Raw genomic sequence first — 15,637 nt, 5'->3', positions numbered from 1 at the left:
CTGTGCCTCACTTCTTTCCGTTTCTTTTTTCTCACCTCATTTAAGCTCAGGCTGTGCTCTTTGGGTGCAGGGGCTGCTGAACCATCAGTGCTGGAGCTGCCACTGGCAGCACTGCAGAGAAAATCCCAGAATGGCTGGGGTGGAAGGGAGCTCAGAGCCCTGCAGTGCCCCCCTGCCATGGCAGGGACCCTTGACTGTGCCCAGGCTGCTCCTGGCCTTGGGCACTGCCAGGGACCCAGGGGCAGCCCCAGCTGCTCTGCCCACCCTGTGCCAGGGAAGGATTTCTTCCCCATATCCCATCCAACCCTGCCCTCTAGACTCACTTTCTCTTATACTCGGAAAAATATTTGACAAGGATTATGAGAGCTTCTGTTATCTCTTACAAGGCAATTTTGATTTCTGTGACTCCAAGGTGACTCCAGAGCTGCTAAAAAGGGATATTTTCAGAAAACCAGGGTACTAGGTTTTCATTTAAACTTCCTATGGTTCCAGAGGAGCAATTGATTCTTTTTTTTATCTCTTGAGAAGAAAGGATGAAGTGCTGAAGCTCTGAAAGCCAGGACTGCCCCTGCCAGAGCAGCAGGTGTAGCCAGTGCTGTGATCACTGAATATCAGCTCTGCTGCTGCTCAGGGCTGCTGAGCAAAGGCTGGGGGACTGGAAATGTTGGAGCTTCTCAAACTCTTGGACAAGGAGCCAGCGGGTTCCTGGGGCAGGGGATGGGGCTACTGGGAGTCCAGGACTGCCCCACAATCACAGAGTGCCTTGGGCTGGAAGGGACCTTGAAGCTCATCCTGCTCCTGCCACAAACCTGCTGGATCCCCTAAAATAATTGCACTTTGTAGGTGTTGCAGAACTTGATGCAACCTCAAACATGGTTAGTTGGAGTTTGTCTGGTGTAAGTGAAGTCTTGGAGTGTTCTAGGGAGGAGAAGTCCCCAGGAGCTGGGTGCTTTGGCTTAAGCACTACAGAGATGCTTCACAAATGCTGACACTTGAGAAACTGTTAACTCTTTTTGAAATTCTTCTTTTTTTCAGTTCCTTGTGGGGAGCCTGGAAGAACCTTCAGTAGAGCTGCTAACACTGATGAGAGATCTTTTATGCCAAGGTAAGAGTTTTTTAGTGTTCTCATCATATTTTAAATGAAATTTCTGTGAACATTGGAGTGAGTAATTGATCAGTGAAGTTCTTGCACTCGCTCTTTCAGTGCTGTGTTTGCTCATTTTGCTTCTCTCTCCCCACTGCTCAAACTGTGACCTTCTTGATGAGCTGCTGAAACTCTAGAAACAGAAGCAGCTCACTGCTTTTGCACCAGGTCTGTGTCCTGAGGGGCCTCAGCCCTCGTCCCCAGGGCCTCCCCCAGCTCTGCTCCTTCCGTGCTTGGGAAATACCCTCTGAGTCTGCTCCTTCCTGCCTGGGCCAGCCTGGCTGCTGCAGCTCCAGCTGTGTCTGCATCCCCTCTCCTGGTCCTCCTCAGGGATGCTGTGCCTGCACTGCCTCTGGCTGCTGGCACAAACACCCTGCAGCTCTTCACCTCTGTCTGCTCCAGGGCTCAGCCCTTGGCTGTTCTGTGAGCAGCTGGGGCTGCTGCTGTGAGGGGTCAGAGTCCATTTCTGTCTGCCTGGGCCCTGCTGGTGGCAGCAGCAGAGAAGCTCCTGATGAAGAATGCAGAGCACAGCTGGATTCTGAGGGGTCAGGTGTCTGATGGTGGAGGAGCAGAGTTTTCTGGTGATGGTAGATGCAGAACCCTGTGATTCATTGCCCTGCAGGTGGTTGGGAGAGTGATGGAGGGCAGAGGGGCTGCAGCCCAGGGCAGTGCTGGGGTGGCACTCGTGCTCTGTGCCCCTCGTGTCCTGCTGGGGCTCAGGGGCTGTGCCTGCCACAGGGAGCAAGGAGACACACTCAGCTTTTGCTTTATTCCTGCACCACAGCATTCTGAACTGATGAGACCAGTTTCACAACAGTTACAGTTAATTTTTTCTACACTCTGTAGTGATCATACCCTTCTCCTGACTCTAAAGAACACTTAACAGCCATAGTTCAATTCCACTTGGAAATGGAGCTGTTCCTTCACAGCATGTGACTGCTACAGAGAGCTCTGGATGGAAATGAATGCTGCTGTGTCTGCCTGTATTTAGGTGGGCTTCAGCAGTTGCCAAATGAAAAGTTGGCTGGGATGCAGCATAGTAATTTCTTGAGCACTCTATTCATGTTGTATAAACAGATAACATTAACATACTTGTGAAAGAGCTACAAGATAATTAAGGCATGTGGGGTTTACAGTAATAAGGCTCGTGCCTTTCAGGATCTTGGTTTCCTGTTGCACCTGAAAAAAAAAAAATCAGCAAATTCTGTAGAGAAGAAATGAGAAGTTAGTTTTGTACTGCTCCCAGCTTAAACTTTCCCACAAGTATTTTCTACTATAAATAAGAAGTGAAATAGTTCACAGCTAAATTTAACCCTTAGCATGGTTGCTTTCTGGGTTTTCTTTAGTGGAACAGACTGTGGGAGATGAAGACAAACTGGATCAATAAGTTGCATTTATGCTTTATAAAAAATGCATCAGCTTTTAATTTTTAGGGATTATCAAGAGGAAACGAATTGTTAATTGGAATTCCCCTCTCCTTCCCATTCAAAATCACGATTTTAGAAAGAAAGGAAGTGAATGTCACTTCTCAGGGAAATGGTCGAGCAGAAGAGCTTACATTCCCAGAATTCAGCCAGAGCTGTTGTCAGTGTCCTGGAGTGCACAGCCATGCCTGCTCTGCCTTTGGGCAGTTTCTGGAAAACCCCTTTCCGTTTGAGTTAATTTCACAATTTGCAGTTGGGCAACTGCAGCTCACATGGGCTTCAAGAGTTGGAGAGAAAGCTCCTCCAGGTGCCTGAAACAGGGGCTGCACGGATTGCTTGAGCCTTGCTCCTGCCCAGGGCTTGGAGGAGGGAAGGGCAGCTTCCCTCGGCTGTGTGACTGCAGGGCCTCAGCACAGGCAAGCCCTTTACTTCTGTTATTCTGCCTTAAACCAGTTTAAAGTTGTGCTAAACTGATCACAGGAGCCTGTGTCCGTCTCCAGCTGCCCGTGGGATGTTTGAGTTTTTGTTTTTTGTACCTGGGTGACACTCGGCCCATGGGACGGGTTGGGGGTGAGGGCTGATTGGGATGGTTCGGGAGGGTCCCAGCTCCTGTTGGTCCCAGTTCAGCTCAGACTGGTGATGGGTGAGCAGCAGCACGTGGGGCTCCTCTGGACTCTGTTTTACATCTTCCCCTTGGGAGTCCAAGTGGCAGAAGAGACCCTGGCCCGGTTCAGTGATCGCATCAGCTCCAGACCCAGGTTGGCAGGGAGGTGTCCACACTGCACCGCTGGAAACACAAAATCCACCCCCTGTTCTTCACAGGCTCCGGGTGCATTTCTCTACCAAAGCCCTTGGAGGACGTTTCCCTTCCCCAAGGCTGTATCTGGAGCCCACAGTCCCGTGGCAGGGTTGGTTTGCAGCCTGGTGTGTGTGTGCAGCCTTACTTGGGAAGGAAGCGCGGCCCTGCGGAAGGGGCTCGGCGCTGAGCTCATTGTTTGCTGCAGGGACAGCCCAGCCTGCCTGCTCTGTAAACACTCTGGCCGCTGTTTATCACTGCCTTTGTCATTTGCCTTATTTGTCAGGGAATCTCGAGGAGCACCAGAAGTTTGCTGCTGCTGCAGAGTGACTTGAGGGAGTTGCAAGATTTCCATAAAAAGGCAGAGTCTGTGCTGGGCGAGCAGAGAGCTCTGCCTTGGCAGCCGTCTGCTGGGCCTGACCTTTTCCAGAGAGAAAACACTGACCTAAATCCCTCCCTGCTGGGGGTGGACGGGAGAAGGAAACCTCTTGACTTGCTTCTTTCTGTTCTAATTTTCCTGTCCCGTGCTCTGGTTGGTGCCATGAAATGCTGAGGAAGCAGAGCACGGGCAGTGGCAGCTCATAGTGCCTGGCACAGCCTCTGTGTTTGTCCCCTGGTGTTTCCATCCTCTTCCTCTCTGAGCACTGCAGGACCCAGCTGTGGCCATTTCCCCTGACCTGGGGCTCTCAGAGTGGCCTTCTCAAGCTGAGTGTTCAGGAAAATGAATCCCAAGCTGGCAGTAAGGGCACTGAAGGCACTCTCACTCTCAGGAGCCCCCAGCTCTGTGCTCTAACTCTGCCTTTTCTCTGCCCTCAGGTCGCTGCTCTCTGAACAGCCCACACCATGCGTGAGTACAAGCTGGTGGTCCTTGGTTCAGGAGGTGTGGGCAAGTCTGCTCTGGTGAGTCTGGGGCCAGCCCTGAGCCCTCCCCAGCCCTGCAGCTGCCTGGCTCCCTGCACAGCGGGGCACTGCTGCTCTGGGCAGCTTGGGTCACTCCTGTGATGTGCCAGGACTCGCTAGCCACTGTGCCAGTGCTGGGGAGCTGTGCCCTGGCTCAGGAGAGGTGATTAATTGCTGCTAATTAGTGTGTCATGTCTGCCTCCTGCACGGGTGCTGTGCTGTGCAGAGCTGAGTATCTGTGAGCGTTGCAAAGGGCAGGGGCACAGCAGGGAAATCTGGCTGGAATCGATCACAGCATCAATCCCAGAGCTGGGGCTCAGCCCTGCACACCTCCAGGGCTCTGGGTTTTCCATCCTGAGTCAGCAGCTGGCTCAGAGCAGCAGCCCTGAGGAGCATCCACAGCCCCTGCAGAGAGGGAGGAGCAGCACTTTGCTCTCCTGGAGTGCTTGTCCTGTTCCCAAGGAGAGCTTTCCACAGCAGAGCTGATAGTGAGCGCTGTGAGAGAGACTCCTGTCACCCATTTATCACTCACCAGCCAAGCAGCTCTCTCCAGCAGAGAGGCAAAGAACTGGTCAAGTGTGAGTTATCTACAACAAGGAACTGCAGTGTTCCTTGTCACGGGCATGATAATGGCTGAGCAGCTTTCATGTCCTGCCTCGTTGTTCATTCTGCTGCCACAGCCAGGTAACAATCCTGGTAAATCACCTGCAGAGTCCCAGTGAACAGGAGGAGCCATTACTCAGTTGTAGATCGAATTTGATGCACTCTTCCAGCAATCCCATCCTAATCACTACAAGGTGTTTACAAGGTGTAATTTTTTTACAAGCTCTGTTCCTCCACAGCAGTGTAAGCAATCTGTATTACTTTTGCCACCAGCACTTCCCTGATTATCTTTATTTTCTTATGTAACACTGAAAGACTCACTAGGTGGAGTGGGGCACTTAGTAGTATGCTGTAAATAAAAATTACTCAGCATCTGACATACTTGAATTTCCTTCTCTGTGATGTGAAGTCTGAGTCAGCACCATCCCTGACCTTTTGATCAGCTGAAATGCAAATACTCAAATAGTCTGGTAAACAAAAGTTAAATTCTTTTTGACAGGCTGGCTGCTAAGTCAGCATATTTGGTAATTCATATGCATGAATTTGGTAATTCATGATCCATTGTTTTTATAGCAGCACACAGTAATTGCCAGTTAGCAGCTAGGAGTGGATAATATTTAGCTTTCACACAGTCTGTGTACTTATTTACAAGCATTAGCAAGGAGAGGTTACAAGGTGGGATTTAAAATCATATGGGGGTCACTTTAAATTTCATTCTTCCAAGTGCACAGAGTGACCTGTGCAACAAAGAGCCTGGTGTTCATGTCCAGCCCTGGGTGCCCTGTGTGCAGAGGACAAACTGGGGCTGTTCCACTGCAGCTCCTCCTTGGTTTAACTCTGCTGTGCCAGCCCAGTGCTGCTGCTGCCTCTGGTGACACTGATGGAGTGGCAGAAAACCTTCACAGCTACCAGGCCACAGTTGTTCAGCAACTTTTGCTTCCTGTACAGCACTTTCATCCCATTTCTGAGGCTGAAACTCTCCTGGAGTGGCAGAGGGTGACGCAGTTCACAAGGGTGCCCAGTGGTGCAGAGCCTTGCAGAGAACTGGAAACTGAAACTTCTCAAGGCCTTGGATCTACACAGAACCCAAAAACACCCCCAGATTTGCAGTTTCTCCCTTGGCCTTTCCTTTCACCTATAGTAGATGAAGTCCACCAGAGATGAAGAGTGTCACATGTCAGTCAGATTGTCACACTCAGGGCAATTTTATTTTCAAAATAGCAATGTTATGTCTTTTTCTCTGGTCCTCACTATTGAATTTAAAAGCAGATTCACTGTTGTTACTTTTTCCTGAAGTGCTCTTGGTGAATGTTTCTGGCTGTGTTCAGCTCACTTGGGATTTCTTTCTTCCCTTCCTCCCCAGACTGTACAGTTCGTTCAGGGAATTTTTGTTGAAAAATATGACCCAACAATAGAAGATTCATACAGAAAGGTAAAGCACCATCGTTTTTATTTCTTCCAAGGCCCACAGAGGGAATTCCTGGGGCTGCTTTGGGTGCAGGGTGGAGCTGCTGGGCAGAAATCCTTGCAGGGTCCCTGGGCTGTTACATAACCCAGGCACAGAGCTGCTTTCTTCCCTGGATGGGTGTCAAGTGAGCCATTGTTCCACGGATTAGCAGAAGTGTCAGCACATTAAAGGCACCAAAACGTACACTAAAAACTTGTGACATTTGTGGCTGTGATAATTAAATTAAATTGTGCTGTGAGTTCTGCTGTTAAATTTACTTGACTTTCCTGGAATTACCCTCCTTAGATCCAAGACATTTCTCAGAGAGTGGAAGATTTGCAAAGTCTCACTCTGAGGGTCCTGAAATATTTTGCATTTTCTTCTCTTCCTTACTCCCTTCTCTCCGGGCAGCAAAGAAAAATTCAAGTTTTAAGGTGCTTTGATTTGTAAGAGTGGATTAAGTCGAGATATTTCCAATCTCACTTAAGTTGAGATGTTTACAGTGAGCTGCTCATTTAAGCCTTGCTAATGAAGGGAGTCCTGGAGCATGTGAGCTGCCCCAGATGCCTGGCTGGGGGCACGGTTAATCCTCCAAGAGCAGAGCTGCTCGGCCCTGGGCATGCAGGTGCCCTTTGCTGAGAGCCCTTTGTGCAGAGGTGCAGCCAGAGCTGAGATTTCTCTTGCCTGCCCCACTGCAGACCATTCATTCTGAGCTTTTGTTCCTTTTTTCCCCAGCAAGTGGAGGTAGACTGTCAGCAGTGTATGCTGGAGATCCTCGACACAGCAGGGACAGTAAGTGCCATTTCTTGATCTCATTGCTGTAATCCTGCCCAGGCAAGGCAGTCAATCAGCTGCAGTCATTTCAATGAAGGATTTTGTGAGATAACCTCAGCAGTGAGCTGGGTGCCAGGGCCTGCTGAGCTCTCCCCAGTGCTGGCACACAGGGGCTGGTGCCTCCTGTGCCATCCCCAGATCCCTGGTGCCTCCCTGGCACTGCCCTGCAGCTGGCACAGCCCTGCCCCAGCACAGCAGCCCTGGGGGCTGGCAGCACTCCCCAGGCTCCTGGTGCTCCCTGGAATTTGGTTTTATTGAGAAAGCCCTGCAGAGCCTCAGCAGCAGGGGCAGGAATCGTTGCTGGATGGGTCTGGTAAAGGTCCTGCCCTGCTGGGGCTCTGAGCTGGCACTGTCCAGCCTGCTCTGGCATTTCAGTCAGTAAAACCATGCAGAGATGCTTTTATTGCTGCTCTTCATCTTTTCCCCATTTTTCCAAGAAGCCCTTTATTAAGGGAAAAAAACCCCAAAACACCAAACCAAAGGGAAAGAGAGTGTTAATGCTTTTATTCAATTTCCATGCTCCAGTGGGTTTCTGTGAGGGGTAAATATGTAAATCCATCTGTGGCACTGCATTCTTGTCTCCAGTACAATGGGAGTACTCCCGTGGAACTGTTCATTAGCTGCATTCTCTGGCTAATTACTGTAAAAAACGTTTGCTTGCAGGAGCAATTCACAGCCATGAGGGACCTGTACATGAAGAATGGGCAGGGGTTTGCACTAGTTTATTCTATCACAGCACAGTCCACGTTCAACGACCTCCAGGACCTGCGGGAACAGATCCTCCGGGTGAAGGACACTGAGGATGTGAGTAGGACATGCCTGGGTTCCTCTCTGCAAGTGCTTAAGGAGCTTTGCTCTCAAAGCACCACAGCCTGGGTGTTTACATACAAAGCCTCTTTCAGAGGATCTCCTCGGGGAGTGTTCTGTGAGTTTGCAGAGCCTTGTAGCTTTCTGTGCTGTTGTTTGAGGCACAGCACCTGCCAAGGGACATCACAAAATCAGATTTTCCCATGTCCTGGAAGCCACAGTCTTCTGAAATGCTGGGAGTTGATTGAAAGCAGCATTAGTTCACTTCTCCTCCTTTAAACTCCTTTCCAGGATTGGCATTTTCTTCTTTCTCTGTGCTTTAGCTGTGCTTTAGGGGCAGTCATGGTAAGGATGTTCCCAGTAGCTCTGCCTGGCACTGGAGGCTGGGAGGGCTGGGACAGGTGTGGGAAGGGGAAAGTCCAGATCTGTCCCCCAAGGAGGCCCCACAGTGCCAGGAACGAAACCATCAGGGGCCTGACAGAGCCTTGGGTTGTTTTGGGTGTTTGGAGCCCTTTTTAACTGAAGGGCAGATGAGCTGTGGGGAGTTTGGGGTGTGACAGAAGATGGGCCAGGCTCAGGTGAGGGTGGCTCTGTCCCCTGGATCATGGTCCTGTGCTGTTCCCTGCCTGCAGTGGCCTGGGCCCTCCTTGCTTTAACCAGCTGAGCTTCTCTTGGTGCCAAACTGCTTTTCCTTGGTGCCAAACTGCTTTTCCTTGGTGCCAAATGCTTTTCCTTGGTGCCAAATGCTTTTCCTTGGTGCCAAATGCTTTTCCTTGGGCAGGGATTACTGTGGGGTAAATCCCTGCTGCAGGACCCCGAGCTGGGCTTGGCTGTGCTCACAGAGGAATTTGTGCCCTGAGCTGGGCAGGTTCATCCCTAGCAGACACTGCTGCTTTCCTTTGGGCTTCAGGAGCTGAGGGCATGGGTAAAATGCATTTATTTCCTTTGTGTGTTCCTGTTGAACCCAAGTTTGACATTTAAGCTGCATTTTCCTGAGTTAGGAAATGTTCTCCTTTCTGTCTTCCACACCAGAACATGTCTAAAGTCCCAGTATACCAATCATTACATTATCTGTATCTGGAAGAGTTTAAATTCCAATCTCCTACACCTAACAGTAAATGATCAAAGGTAGTTGCTCACCAAACTCTATTTTTGGATAAACCAATAATACCTTCTGCAGTAATCTTACACAGTTTCATGTGTTCAAACCTGTACTGCTGACTCATCTCAGTATCACTTTTTGCCCTATTATTTCACATCTTCATCTTTGCTTTTTTGCTGAACATGTCCATAACACATTTTCATGTTTCAGTATGAGAAATTTTCTCTTAACTGTCTAGAAAACTCTAAAGAACAGGATATTTACCACTCTATCTAAGCTGATAGAGCCTGAGATCTGATTTCAAATGAGCTTTATTTGCATTTGCTTCAACTGTACTGTGGCTTCAGGTTCCTGATGTGATAAGGAAAATTTATGTCTCAAAAATAAAAATATGAGCATTCTCTAATGGGTATGGCTGGGAGTTTTAAGGAGAAAAATTAATCTTGACTGTAGTTGTGTCAGGAAGAGACCACAAATATTAACACTGAAGCAGATTAAAACCACACAGTGTGTTGTAAATCACCAAATGAATGGGGTAGTGATTTATTTTCCAGCTGGACAGGACTCTGTTTCTGCTCACAGAATGTGTTGGAGGAAATTAAACGGGGGCACTCCCTTAGCAGCAGCTCTTGGGGTTTTTCTGCTTCCCCTGGGTGTGAGGAATCAGGAGATGCTGCTGGGCTGGGGCACTCCTGGTGCTGCCCTGCTCCCAGCCGTGCCAGCCCCCTGCATTTCCCATTCTGCATTTCCCATCCTGCATTTCCCATTCTGCATTTCCCATTCTGCATTTCCCATTCTGCATTTCCCCCTCTGCATTTCCCCTCCTGCATTTCCCCTCCTGCATTTCCCCTCCTGCATTTCCCCTCCTGCATTTCCCCTCCTGCATTTCCCCTCCTGCATTTCCCATTCTGCATTTCCCATTCTGCATTTCCCCTCCTGCATTTCCCCCCCTGCATTTCCCATCCTGCATTTCCCATTCTGCATTTCCCATTCTGCATTTCCCATTCTGCATTTCCCATTCTGCATTTCCCATTCTGCATTTCCCATTCTGCATTTCCCATTCTGCATTTCCCATTCTGCATTTCCCTCCTGCATTTCCCATTCTGCATTTCCCATTCTGCATTTCCCTCCTGCATTTCCCATTCTGCATTTCCCCCCCTGCATTTCCCATTCTGCATTTCCCCTCCTGCATTTCCCATTCTGCATTTCCCTCCTGCATTTCCCATTCTGCATTTCCCATTCTGCATTTCCCATTCTGCATTTCCCTCCTGCATTTCCCATTCTGCATTTCCCCCCCTGCATTTCCCATTCTGCATTTCCTTCCCCTCCTGCATTTCCCATTCTGCATTTCCCCTCCTGCATTTCCCCTCCTGCATTTCCCATTCTGCATTTCCCATTCTGCATTTCCCATTCTGCATTTCCCATTCTGCATTTCCCATTCTGCATTTCCCATTCTGCATTTCCCCCCCTGCATTTCCCCCCCTGCATTTCCCATTCTGCATTTCCCATTCTGCATTTCCCCCCCTGCATTTCCCCCCTGCATTTCCCCCCTGCATTTCCCCTCCTGCATTTCCCATTCTGCATTTCCCCCCTCATCCTGAGAGCCACAGCACACAGAGCTCCCTGCACATGACCTTGCTGATGGATTTCTCCCCTGTTGCTCCCTCCCAGGTTCCCATGATTCTGGTTGGCAATAAATGTGACCTGGAGGAAGAGCGAGTCGTGGGCAAAGAGCAGGGGCAGAACTTAGCACGACAGTGGTGTAACTGTGCCTTTCTAGAATCATCTGCAAAGTCGAAAATCAACGTAAATGAGGTGAGCACCTCCTGTTCCCTGTGTTCCCAGCACGAAGGAGGCACTTTGAGCCCTGTGTGTCTGAGCAGTGTGCCAGGCACTCTGTGCCTGCCTCCCTTTTGGGAGGGCTGGGCTCCCTTTCCCCTGCACAGCCAGGGTGACTCCCCAGGCTGGTGTTTCACAGCCTCTCCCAGGGCCCTGAGCAGCAGAGGGCCCTGAGCTGGATGACTTTCAGTTGAGATAAACTTTATCTGGAGAGAATATTGTGTCACAGTAACTGCTGCCATTCCCAGCGTGGGCGATGCCCCGCTGTGCTCCTTGTCTTGTGTGGGGCTGGCTGTTGCTTTTGGAATATTTGCATTTCTGGCTGCAGGTGCCTCATCACAGCCCCTGCAAGCCCCCAGCTCCCTAAAACCGTGCCCAAAGCCAGCCCTGAGCAGTTCCCTGAGTTTAACTGAGCCCCCTGTGCTCTGGGTGCTCCTGCTGCTGCCTGGGGCAGCTCTGCTCCACATCAGGCACCACCAGGCTTTGTTCTGTGCTGGAGTTATCTGCCTGTGCCAGAGGCCAAGCTTGCAGGCACAAAGGCTGAGCTGACCCCATGCAGCAGAGCTGGGCTGGTTCCAGCTGATAACTGGGACCGTTCAGGGCTGTGGGATCAGCAGGAGCAGCGGGATCTTGGCCTGGGCCCAGCTGCCCTGGCAGCCAGCAGGAAGGGCTGGGAGGGAGGGGAGCCCCAGGAGCTGAGAATGGCAGCCCTGGGCTGGGATTAGCCTGGCTGAGGGCTCAGGAGCCCCAGGAGCTGAGAATGGCAGCCCTGGGCTGGGATTAGCCCTGCTGAGGGCTCAGGAGCCCCAGGAGCTGAGCCAGGCTGCTGCCAGCAGGGATTGTTGGTGTGTCTGGGCTGGGGATGCAGCTCAGCCCTCAGCAGATGCCCAGCAGGGCTGGGAGCATCCCCACTCCCTGGGGTGCCCCATCCCCACTCCCTGGGGTGCCCCTGCCCTCCTCAGGCCTCACCCCATGGTCAGGGCTCCTTCCTCGGGGCAATCCTGCCTGTCCCTGCTGGCTCTGCAGCCCCAGGAGGTCACAGCAGAATGAGCTTATCTGGGGGTGATTCCTGCTCTCCTTGTGACCTCCGTGTTCTGCTTTCCTGCCAGCTGCTATTTCCTAGCTGTGAAAAGCACAAAAGCTGAGGAAACCAAAGAGAGGAGCTGTGAGTGAAGCAGCTCAGTGCACTGGGAGCGTGCCCTGCTGCCTCCTGGGCTGGGCAGGCATTTGCATTCTTTTGGGGTTTATTCTTGCTTTCTCACTACTTTTGGAGTTTCTAAATTTGTTAAAATCTAGGTAAAGAGTGATAAATTCCCACATGCATTTGCTGCATGTGAATCAGACCTTTCTGATAATAAGTTTTTAATCCAGATGACCTTCTGGGGACCTCTGAGATGCTCTTGCAGCACGCTGACTCTTTTTAGGGATGGTGGCATTCCTGAAACCTTGTTGCAGATGGCTGTGCTCACAGTCAGTTCTAGCACCTAAATAATCTGATTTATGAGAAGGGAAAATCTCAAATGTCAGTTGTTACAGTGTGTTATAAACAGTGTTAGAAACTGTTTCTTTGTCTTGTGAATGTCTCTGGAATCAACAAGAATTTGTGAGCTGTCGGCCACTCCAGGAAGGGGAAAAAACAAACAAGGACAAGGGTGGAGCCCTCTGAAGGTTGAAATGTTTCTCCTCAGTGCTGTGACCCAGCTCCAAGCATTTTTGCAAAGCTCATTTTGCTATAAATGGGTTGAGTCTTGCTGGGAAAACAACTCCAGCAGCAGCAGCAGCAGCACTCAGCGAGCCCTGCAGTGCAGGAGGGCCCTGGGCTGTCCCTGGTGGCAATGGGAGCTCAGGGCTGTCCCCTCCCTGCCCTGGTGCCCTGGGCTGCTGATCCTTGAGCATTTTGTGCCTGTTTTAAAAACCCCTTTGTTAATCCCCATTTTCTCCCCCTTTTCCAAAGCGAGGAAACTGCTGCCATTTCACTGCCCTGCTCTTCTGAAGGCTTTGGTGGGGATAAACTGAGTTTCCAGCTCCCTTATGTTCTGCACACTGATGGGAGCTTTGGGTTTCTTCTTCCATAAGCAGCTGCTAGAGAAACATGTAATAAATTCAAGCAGTTTAATTGAATTTACACAACTGCAGCCACCAGGAAAGAGCTGTCAGCTCCCCAGCCTGCCTCAGCTCTGACAGCTTGTGTTTTGTCACTCGGGGTTTTCAGCTTGTGTTTTTCATTTGCAGATCTTTTATGACCTGGTCAGACAGATAAATAGAAAAACACCAGTGGAAAAGAAGAAGCCTAAAAAGAAATCATGTCTGCTGCTTTAGACTCCCATCATGCAGCAGCTCTGAGCCAGGTAAGAGGGGCCTGAGTCCCACCTGGGCCAGGTGAGCAGAGCCCCTTCCCTCTGCTGCTGCTCCTGGGCTGTGACTGAGCAGGAGCTTTCTGCTGAGCCCAGGGCTCGCTCCTTGTCATCCTCTGAGAGATGTGAGTTACCCTCTGTAAATGCTGGTGCTACTGCTGCCACTGCTGTCCCCGTGCTGGGACATTTGGGGACAATTACAGATTGCTTTTGTGGGGACGTGGGGTTCAGTGGCACACAAATTAAAAAACAAAACAACCCAAACCAAAACAAGCATAAAAAAAACCCCCAAAACAAACCCAACCAAAAAGCACACCAAGACTGGACAGAGCTATAAATAATCTTCCTGTGTGTCTTGGCAGGGAGCTCTGTGTGCTCACAGCTGTTCTGTCATGCTCTGGAAGGGAACTGCAGCTGCAGGGTTGGGACAGAAATGTCCCCATTTGGGGCAGAGAGGGGCACTGGGTGCTGAGCTGTGCTCTGTGCTGAGCTGAGCTGAGCTGAACTGAACTGAGCTGAGCTGTGCTGTGTGCTCTGTGTGCTCTGTGTGCTCTGTGCTGTGCTCTGTGTACTCTGTGCTGTGCTGTGCTGTGCTGTGCTCTGTGTGCTCTGTTCTGTGCTCTGTGCTCTGTGTGCTCTGTGCTCTGCTCTGTGCTCTGCTCTGTGCTCTGCTCTGTGCTCTGCTCTGTGCTCTGCTCTGTGCTCTGTTCTGTGCTCTGTGCTCTGTGTGCTCTGTGTGCTCTGTCCTGTGCTCTGTTCTGTGCTCTGTCCTGTGCTCTGTGCTCTGTTCTGTGCTCTGTCCAGCCCAGCCCAGCCCAGCCCTGGCCGTGGGCACTGCTGGTATCAGGCAGGGGCAGCAGGCTGGCACTTGGCTGGCACTTGGCTGGCACTTGGCTGGCACTTGGCTGGCACTGCTCTGGCCCTGATAAAACCCAGCATTTGGAGAGTTACACTCCCACAATCTCCTGCTTTCTGGCCTAGGAACAGCCCTGAGTTCTGGGAAAAAGGAGCTGCTCTGCTGCCTGTGGGCCCTTGGTTTCCAGGCCCTGGAGGGCACTGGTGGCACCAGCAGAGTAAGAAATGACCCCCCATCATCTTCGTTTGTGTTTCTTCCCCCAGATTGCAGGAATGAAGAACTGTTGCCTACATGGAAAGTGCCAGCATTCCCAACTTCAGAACCTTATGGAAATGAGTAACATATCGGAAGAAGCTTCTCCTGTTTTTTATCTCCTGCGGGAAGAATTTAGATCTTAAAAATGGTTTGCACACAGTCCCTGGAAAAAGCAGTTGCTCTGTGTATATCTCTTGGAAATTAAAGCCAATATTCCTCCTCCTTTGCAATAGCAATTAACAGATGTGAAAATAAATATAATTGACTCTAGCATATGATTATCCCAAGGAGCATGGATGCATTTCAAATGTTAGAGATTGCTACTCTAATTAAAATTCATATTGACCATTTTATCATAATTTCTCCCCATCAAGCACTAAAAATGTTCCACTGTTATATTTTATATCTATAACTATAGATATATATTATCCAAAATTTCCCTTTGAACTCACTGCAACAAATAACTTTTTGAGTCATTGACTTCATTTTATATTTAAAAGTTACAAAATATCATTATTTTCATTCTGCCATTGTATTCTAATTAAAAATGTTTGTGCATAATGCTTTGGAAAAATGGGTCTTTTATAGGAAAAAAACTGGGATAACTGATTTCTATGGCTTTAAAAGCAAAAATATATAATATACTAAACCAACTCTAATATTGCTTCTTGTGTTTTACTGTCACAGATTAAATTACAGCTTTTATGAATGATTAAATTTTAGTACATTTTCATTTTTGTTTCTGTGTTTTTGTTACCGTTTCCAGCCTTTGGCTTTGCTCCCTGCTCTGGGAGTTCCTCTCCCATCCTGGTGGTTCGGGGGCTTTGTTGAGGTGCCCCCAATACCCCGTGCTGTATTTCATGTACCCCTCCCAAAGGACAGCAGGCAGCTCTTGTGTTTCCTCTTGGCCTTTTACAGGTGGGACTGCTGCAGGTATTTCCTCTGATATTTCCTCTGATATTTCCTCTGATATTTCCTCTGGTATTTCCTCTGTACAGTGCCTCTGCTGTGCACAAGTGTGGTTCCATCCCAAGCTCTGTCTGCCCTGGAGGATGATCCTCACTTTCAGACCCGGCTTTGGCCGCTGGTCCCTGCTCAGCTGAAGGGGTTTCCTGTCTCATTTTGGGGCTGTTCCTTGAGTTCTTCAGTCCCTGTTGTTTGTGAAGTGTCAAGGAGCAGGATCTGAAGAGGCCCCTGGGTGCTCCATCCTCTGTGTGTGCAGGGGAGAGCCCGAGGGACCCCGAGCTCCTGCCCCCCTCGAGTGGTGAGAGCAGAA

At 50.0% G+C, this 15,637-nt stretch overlaps 1 protein-coding gene across 2 annotated transcripts in view; it reads left to right on the top strand.

The window, feature by feature from the left end:
• RAP1A (RAP1A, member of RAS oncogene family) overlaps nucleotides 1-15,094 on the top strand; it is a 28,174-nt gene extending 13,080 nt beyond the window's left edge. For both annotated transcript variants that reach the window (XM_054648620.2, XM_054648622.2), the window contains exons 2-9: nucleotides 1,036-1,105; nucleotides 4,181-4,264; nucleotides 6,231-6,299; nucleotides 7,050-7,106; nucleotides 7,812-7,952; nucleotides 10,729-10,872; nucleotides 13,129-13,244; nucleotides 14,370-15,094. In XM_054648620.2, the coding sequence (XP_054504595.1) occupies nucleotides 4,208-4,264; nucleotides 6,231-6,299; nucleotides 7,050-7,106; nucleotides 7,812-7,952; nucleotides 10,729-10,872; nucleotides 13,129-13,215 (555 nt within the window). In that variant the 5' untranslated portion in view covers nucleotides 1,036-1,105; nucleotides 4,181-4,207 and the 3' untranslated portion in view covers nucleotides 13,216-13,244; nucleotides 14,370-15,094. The remainder of the gene's footprint in view (nucleotides 1-1,035; nucleotides 1,106-4,180; nucleotides 4,265-6,230; nucleotides 6,300-7,049; nucleotides 7,107-7,811; nucleotides 7,953-10,728; nucleotides 10,873-13,128; nucleotides 13,245-14,369) is intronic.
• The last annotated feature ends 543 nt before the right edge of the window (nucleotides 15,095-15,637 follow it).

The sequence above is a fragment of the Agelaius phoeniceus genome, chromosome 25 (assembly GCF_051311805.1).
Source record: "Agelaius phoeniceus isolate bAgePho1 chromosome 25, bAgePho1.hap1, whole genome shotgun sequence".
In the NCBI taxonomy this organism is placed as follows: Eukaryota; Metazoa; Chordata; class Aves; order Passeriformes; family Icteridae; genus Agelaius; species Agelaius phoeniceus.
The sequence above is the reverse complement of the archived record's forward strand: the minus strand, read 5'-3'. Positions and strand labels throughout refer to the sequence as shown.